Source organism: Helobdella robusta (genome assembly GCF_000326865.2).
Source record: "Helobdella robusta unplaced genomic scaffold HELROscaffold_52, whole genome shotgun sequence".
NCBI lineage: Eukaryota > Metazoa > Annelida > Clitellata > Rhynchobdellida > Glossiphoniidae > Helobdella > Helobdella robusta.
Window position 1 is genome coordinate 361,447 of NW_008705269.1, and position 8,816 is coordinate 370,262.

Genomic DNA, 8,816 nt, shown 5'->3' on the forward strand with positions numbered 1-8,816 from the left:
AAGTTTATTTTGAATTTAATAAACTAAACGCTCACCAAAAAACTTTAGTGAGAAAAATCGAAAAAACGAACTACAAACATATTAACGCCAAACATTCGGTAGAATTTATAGAATATTGTAAATATATATATATATATATATGCTGGTAAAAGACCATAAATACAGTAATGTATGAAATCTACAGAATTTCTAACGTTGTAAATTTGGTGAATTTCATAAATCATATATATATATTTAATTTTATTGATATTCTGATTTTACTGTTGATGAAGAAATTTTTCGTTTCTGAATAATCATCTTTTGCCATAGTTATCTTCTTTTGATATCCATATCACATTCACAACCTGAGGTAATCAGACTTTCGAGATAATTGAAGCTGTTGACTTGTTTTACTTCTTTACCATTAATGATTATGGAGCAGATTGGGTGCGGTTTTGCTTTTACTGATAACCATGCACTCTGTTTTGTTTATGTTAATTTGCAAGCCTTTCCTTTCATTTTTAAAAACCTGTCTGGAAACAATTGTTTGCAGTTTTTCCATTGAATCTGCTATAAGAGTTCTATCATCAGCATATCTTACATTGTTTATATTCACGCTTCCAAGGGATATTCCAGGTAGATCTACTATCTACAAACATATTAACGCCAAACATTCGGTGGAATTTATAGAATATTGTAAATATATATATATATATATATATATATATATATATATATATATATATATATATATATATATATATATGCTGGTAAAAGACCATAAATCTACAGAATGAAATCTACAGATTTCTAACGTTGTAAATTTGGTAGATTTCATAAATCATATATATATATATATATATATATATATAGTTATTTATTTATATATATATCAGTATCAAAACTTGTATGGCACCTCAGAAGCGCTTTCTTTGGTGTACAGTGTTGAAATAATGATGTTTCAATTTTTTTTTGAACATCCGTTGATCTGTGATGGAACTATTCCCTCACAAGTGAGTTCCAAATTTCACCCGCCATTACAGCAAATTTCCGCCGTCACATATTTTGAGGAACTAAAAAACGGAATAACCAGATCCCCATGGTCCGACGACCTAAGATGACTACGTCCATGTACCTTTGATACCGGTATTAGTTGTTCACTCAAGTAAACCGGTGCATTTCCAGTAAGACAGTCTATTACCAGGAGTGCCCCTTTAAATTTAACCCTTTCCGGAAACCGCAGCCAATAGAGTTCATCACGCATGTATACTGAGATGGAATGAAACTTTGAAACGCCGGCTACCAATTTTGCTGCAGGCTTTTATTACTGATTGAACACAGTCCTGTAGGAATAAGTTGACTCCATACATTATCAATTCGACTACAGACAAAACTATGTACAAGTGTTTACTGTTTATATATATATATATATATATATATATATATATATATATATATATATATATATATATATATATAATTGTCTTTCAATTTTAATTCTATTATTCCCAATGGCAATCTTGTCTTACCTTACACAAAAAGTCTTACCATACACAAAAAGTTCAGAAATGAAAACGAACGTAAAATTAAAATTGCAAAATATAATTAAAACATAAGGCAATTACAATCAAATGACAGAATAAAACAAATAAAAATGTTTTTTTATTGAACTTAAAAAATAAAATTTTTTGTAAATTTGATTGAAATATAAAAATATTTACTATATAAAAATTATTAAAAAATATAGAATAGTTATATTAACTATTTTGAATTTAAAAAAACAATTGATGCTATTTGAAAAGACGAGTGACAGCAAAGGTGCACGAGGTTAAAACCTACGTATTTTATTTCCAACTTGTTATATATATTATGATACATCAATAAGTGAAACGATGTTAAAGAAATGTTAACAAAAATGGAAGAGGAAACCTCAATAGGGATAATATTCATATCCATCTCAATCTGTCTTTCTAAAATTGAATCCAAAGAAATCATCAGTAAGCGAATATCTTCCAGATCTCTTAAAGGCCGAGATAAACTTTGAGATTGTTCATCTATGAATATCTGAAGAAAAATTATTTATTTGAATATAATGATAATAAAATACATTCGATATCATAAAAGTAGGAAACATTATTTTTTTTATTTTCTTGTTATGTATTAATTGTGATATGTGTTACCATGTAATTTAGTTTATTATCAAAAACCATCCATTCTTTATTATTAGTTTAATTTTGTTTTGTGGCTGTTTAATATGACTTAATATGTAAAAATTTAGTCACTTGATCTATGTTGCCCAATAATATTAGCATAATCATGTCATTATTAATAGCGATGGTATTGGTAGCATAATAAAGATGGTGGAACTGATCATAAATATTACATTTATTCTACCCTCTATAAATATAATCTGTTTTGTCGTTATGTTTATTGAAATTTAGTTAATTCTATTAATTGGAGGATAATGATGATGTGAATGATCCAAAATGTTACATTTATATTAACTGTTTTATTTATGTTTTTGTTTTGCCGTTTACTTTATTGAGGATTAGTTTATAGGTTTGAATGGGCATAAAAGTAATAATGAAAATGGTGATAAATTTATTAAATTTTCTATAACCGTTTTATTTATTTTTCTGTTTGCCAATTTTTTTTATTGAAAATCGGTTAATTTTTTCCTGACTTGGTAATAGGCATGGCACCACTGATCAGAGGTGCCAATAAAATAATAAAAATAATTAGTATATGTTGTAGTTGATTGGCTAGTTTTTTTTTTTGCAAAATTGATCTCTTGTAATTTATTTCAAAAACATCTCTTTCAGCTGAAAGCAGCAAAAAGTGGGCAATAATTTACGTTATATTGATATGTATTGTAGACATTTTTTCAAGTTGATCGTCTTGAATGCTTTAAAATTTTCTGAAAGGACATCTATGCGGTAATATAAAATTGATTTTTATTGAAATAATGCAAAAGAATGGGTAAGCAGAGTTTCACACTGTTCTGGAAAAAACGGAAATAAATGTATATTTATGATTTCGTGACTTTTTGCTGGCGTGATTCATTTGACAAAATGATGTAGATAATTATGGCTCTGAGAAGATTACAAAATGTCTTGTAATCAGCATATAGAATGCTTCTAAAACAAAAATTTAGGTATTTTGTGACCAAAAAATGAGTTAATCAGCGTACTTAAATATAATTAAACTGCAATTGAGAACTCTTAACTTATTTTAGTTTTTAAATCTAACTTATGTGGGTCCCGTGGCCGAGTGGTTAGCGTGTCCGTTTACTACTCCCACGACCCGGGTTCGAATCCTGCAGTTTCTGCAGGTTCATCCGAGTAGCCAACCCCCGGCCAACCCAGCCGTTCATTCTTCCGAGGTCGGTAAATGGGGAGACAACGTAAGTTGCCACATGTCTGGCAAGCGAGATGGCTTAGTGGTTCAAATGCTCGCTGAGTCAAACATCTCAATAGCTATCATGTAACCGGCGTATATGATGCTGTGCTTGCGCGTGCACATAAATACATGTGTACGTCGTGTGAAAAGGATAAAGAAGCCTTAGTGGCAAAAATTGATTTTATACATAACAATCCAAAAATCAAAAATTATTTTTCATGAATTGAAAATTTAATTCAACTTAACCAATTTGTTTTGTTTTACAAATATATTAAAAAAGTTAATAATTTTAAAACATCGAACAAAATGTAACCAGCATGTTGTTAAGTAAAATATGATATTTTTCGTTCAGTTTTTGGCATATTCCAGCTTTCCATTGTTGAATGTAGTTTATTACAGTTTTTTTCAATTGGCCTAAATTACAAAAAAATTTATATTTTTGACATTGCTTTTATAAATAAGCAATTGGATTTTATAAGAAATAGCAAAAAAGTAATTACAAATTATAAATTCTAGTAACTTGGGCAAGATGTATGGCAAGCAAACAAACGTACAGCAGCTTATTAACTGGCTCGCTAAGACTAGCTTATTTTGCGAAATTTAAAAAAATGTACAACTACATACAAATATTACAGCTGTTAGTTTTAAAAGCAATAAATGACAAAGTTAACTCAGTCAAAGAGAGTCAGTTATCTGTTGTCAGGGTACATGAACCTTTGCAATTTCAAAGCACCGGTACAGTGCCATTCGTTGTTAAAAGGATTCCTAGGTACCCCAGCTTGGGAACCGAAACCGAGTTTTAAAAGGGCTCTTTATCTTCAAAAAATTCGTTTTAATAAATATTAATTTTTTGGTATTGTATTTTGGTTCTTTGATTGTAATCAGAGTCATATTGTTATGTTGTTTATGCGCTTTCCTTTTTCTTTTTTTTCATGTTTTCGCTGCCAAGTATGTGACGTCGAAGGTTGGTGGATTTTATTTCATGCTTAATTTTTTTATAATATAATTGTTAGTGCACATTGAACAAAGTTTCACTATGGGGCATGGTACGGAGTAATTTGTGTAAAATAAATGACTAAATGACTAAATCTTATGATAATGTGAACAAATTAAATTATGGATCTTTTATAATTTTATTATATAATATTTATAATCAATATCAATTTAATTAATTTAATAAATTAAAATCAAAATAGGTACGGTAGTTAACGATAAAGATTATTTAACAGATCCATAATTAATGTAGCAATAAATTAAACTTTTTAAAATAATTTTCACAAGTCATTTTTTTATTTGTTAAATTTGATAATTTTCAGTTAATTGCTAAAACCAAAAATGGTAGAAGTAGATGATTAGAATATGATATGGAAGAAATCAATTCAAGCTTTGACGAAGATAATGTTTTATTATCAAGCTCAGCTTGTTTCTCAAAAAAATGTTTGCTTATAAAAAATGTTGCTGCAAAATTTGTTACAAAGAGTTAGAGCTTCATCGCATGCAACTAATTTAATGAAGCATTTAAAATGTAATCATAAACAGGTATTTTTGGATCTAAAATCTAAAAAAAAATATTAGCAATAAGAAAAATGAAATAAAAAAATATTAACAACAAAAATTAAATTTTCCTGCCACAACAAAATATGAAAAAAGTGATTGTCAGCAGCAGCGTTTAAAACAATCCATAGAACAACTGCCTAATTGTTCGCTAAATGTCATGGTGTCCAAAGAATTCCACTATTTGATGACTGAGTGAGGCTGATTCAAAATTTAACTGTCCAAAGTCATTATTCGTATGATGAAGCTTTTGTTACAAAAAATTAAAATACTCGTTACAGAGAGTTTATCTATTCAAAAAACACAATATCTTTAAGTTTAGATTGTTGGTCCTAAAAAGGAATGGTAAGGGCTTATCTAAAAATTACAGCTCATTTCAACTCTGTTTCAGACCTGGAATCATCATTTGTGACAAAAAGCCTTTATTACAAAAAATTAAACAACTCGTCACAGAGATTTTACCTATTCAAAAAACACAATATCTTTAAGTTTAGATTGTTGGTCCTAAAAAGGAATGGTAAGGGCTTATCTAGGAATTACAGCTCATTTCATCTCTGTTTAAAACCTAGAATCATCAATCAATCAATTAGTTTATAAAGCACTATTTCCGCGAAATCCAACAGCGCTCCTCAATGAATTTTGCAAACAGATTGGTCTCGAGATCGGCTTTGAGCTTCGTAAGTGATGGAAAAGTAGTCAAAAAAGAAGGTAGAGAGTTCCAGAGAAAAGAGCCAGAAAAAGCAAATGCAGATATAGCAAAAGAGTGTTTAACACTAGTTAAGAAAAAGTGAGAACAAGAAGACGATCGTAAAGGTTCAATTAATATATATGACAGGTAGGAAATAAACTTAAACATCAATGTGCAAATTTTAAAAATTATTTCATGTTTTATAGGAAGCCAGTTCAAGAGATCAAGATATGGAGATATACGAGAAACGAAATGAGCACAAGCAACTAGACGAGCAGCAAAGTTGAAAGTTTTACTTAAAGGATAGAGTGTAGAATCTGCAAAACCAAAGCAAAGCGAGTTGCAATAATCAATCCTCAATAAGAATAAAAAAGTAAGTTCACCGATAATTTGAGTAAGAATTGCCACGTGAAGAGAAATCTAATATAATCAGAAAAATAAGAGATCAAGTGCAATCATCTTCAAAATTTTGAAGTACAGCTACAGACGTGAGCCTGGAAAGATCTGTATTTGTATTAAAAGTTATCCTCATAGATTGCAGAAGTGGTTTCAATGAAAACATTTTAGAAGATATATTAATAATCAGAGAAAATTTCATCTTTTTTGAAACAATCTTTTATTTATATGAGTGATTTCAAAATATCTTTGTAATGATTGCTTTAATTTATTGAAAAAAAATATTAGAAACGTTTCTTTTTATACTGACAAAAAAATAGAAAAATATAAACTATTCTGGAATGGTCAAAAGACGGCCAAAAATGGTGTTGGAATTTTTGCCAGAGAACCGCTAGCCCAAAAAGTACTGGATATTAAAAAGATTAATTCACGTATCATGTGGATCAAGCTTCGCATAGAAAAACAATGATTATTTTTTCTGCATACGCAACACATACAGGCGAATCAGAAAAGATGAATAATGACTTCTGGACAGCATTCTCTGACACCATCTCAACAATACCAAAATCTAAAACAATCCTGATTGGAGGCGATCTCAATGGCCATGTTGGAGAGAAAACAGATGGTTTTGACAACGTACATGGCGGTTTTGGTTATGGAGAACGGAATGAAGATGGCAACCGCATCCTTGAGTTTGCTGAAAGTCACGGGTTTGGTTTACTGAACACATATTTAAGAAAGAGGTTGGAACATCTCATAACATTCAAAAGTGGACCATCAGCCACGCAAATTGATTTCTTCGCTGTCAAGCAACAACACCGAAGGCTATTCAAAAACGTTAAAGTTATACCTGGCGAATCATGTGTCGCCCAACATAGACTCCTTGTGTCAGACCTGGTTGTCGAACTGTGAAAACATAAGTCTAAACAAATGCCTCGGAGAATCAAAACGTGGAAGCTGAAAAGGAATATTCATCGATACAAATTTCAACAGATTGTCGCCACACAGTTAGACCACCAATCTCAAGCCAGTACAGATTGGAGTACATACAAAACCGTTTTGATGAACGCTGCAACTACAGTTTATGGAAAAACTGGTACAAAACGCCAACATAAACGGGACACGTGGTAATGGAATGACAGTGTACAAAATGCAATAGATGAAAAGAAAGTTGCATACAAGCAATGGCAAAAATCAAAGTCTGTTGATGACCATAAAATTTTCCGTTAGAAGAACAACTATGCAAGACGTCAAGTTGCACTGGCTCGGACAGATCAGTGCAGGAGTGGCTCACTAAAAGCAAAGGTGAACAAATGAAATCTCTGTATCGTATAGCAAAACAAGCAAAGCGTACGAAAAAAAACATAGTTGGTGCCTCATGTATTAAAAACGACAAAAATGAGATGGTTCTTGAACAAGATGAGATCAAGCTACAGTGGAGAGAATATTTCAACCGTCTGTTAAACGAAACAAATCCCATCAATGTCAACTTTGACGCTCCACCCATCGAAGGTCCGATTCCAGACATCACTGTAAAGAAGCTTACAGAAGCTCTGAAAGCTATGAAAGATGGAAAGGCAGCAGGGCCCTCTGGACTCACAAATGACATTATCAAAGCATCTGGTCCTGCAGGTATCCAAACGATACTACAACTTTGCCGTGAAATCTGGAAAAATTGCTCAATGCTGACTGAATGGAACTATAGCATGACAGTCCCCCTATACAAAGGCAAAAGTGATTCATTGAACTGTTCATCATATCGGGGTTTACGTCTGTTAAAACACTCCCTGAAAATTGTCGAAAAAATCATTGAGAGAAGATTAACGTCGTGCATCACAATCTGAAATTATTAATTTGGTTTTCTAGCGTGGAAATCAACAATTGATGCAATTCACATCCTTCGGCAACTGCAAGAGAAGTATCTCGCAGAGCATCAACAACTATTACACAGTTTTGTAGATCTTGAAAAAGCATTTGATCGAGTTCCCCGTGAAGCAATCAAGTGAAGTCTACGTCGACAATTCATTCAAGAATATCTTGTTCGACTTGTGATGGAAATGTATACGAATACTAAGACTCTCGTCAGCACAACGGTTGAAACCCAGATGCATTTGACATCGGCGTTGGAGTTCACCAATGCACGATTCTCAGTCCACTGTTATTTATAACTGTGATAGAACAAATCACAAAACCTATACGCATTGGTGACATTTGGAATCTAATATATGCTGATGATATCGTTATAACAGCCACGTCTGAGCAGAATGCAGCACAGATGTTTGAAGATTGGAACACCAGACTCGCCGATCATGGATTCAAAGTCAACATCAGCAAAACCAAAGCAATGAACACTGGTGAACCCATTCAATCCGCAACTACTGGACGATGGCCCTGTTCAGTTTGTAAAGCTGGTGTAGGTAACAATTCAATCAAGTGTAACCAGTGGTGTCACAAACGTTGTTCAAAAATAATTGGTACTTTATCTAAAGTGTCCAATTTTTTTGTCCTGCTTGCATCAATCCACAAAACAAATTCGAAATAGCAATGTTTTTGAAGCCATCAAGGTAGAGAAAGTTACATCGTTTCAATATCTAGGTGATGTTCTGGATTGTACTGGAACAGCTGCCGTTTGAGCACGCATACGTGCATCCTGAGATAAATGGCATCTCCTTGCCACTATATTGATGCGGCGTGACATTCCACTACCACTACGATCAAGACTTTATAAATCTGTGATACGTCCGGTGTTGTTATATGGTGCAGAAACATGGCCAATGACAACCAAACAGGAACATCAACA

General features: G+C 32.0%; 1 protein-coding gene across 1 annotated transcript in view; it reads right to left on the reverse strand.

Moving 5' to 3' along the window:
* Window positions 1-1,908: 1,908 nt before the first annotated feature.
* HELRODRAFT_124986 (hypothetical protein) overlaps window positions 1,909-8,816 on the reverse strand; it is a gene marked incomplete at both ends in the record, with an annotated part of 7,644 nt that continues 736 nt past the window's right edge. The window contains 2 exons of the mRNA XM_009027952.1: window positions 1,909-2,043; window positions 3,692-3,792. Coding sequence (XP_009026200.1) covers window positions 1,909-2,043; window positions 3,692-3,792 — 236 coding nt within the window. The remainder of the gene's footprint in view (window positions 2,044-3,691; window positions 3,793-8,816) is intronic.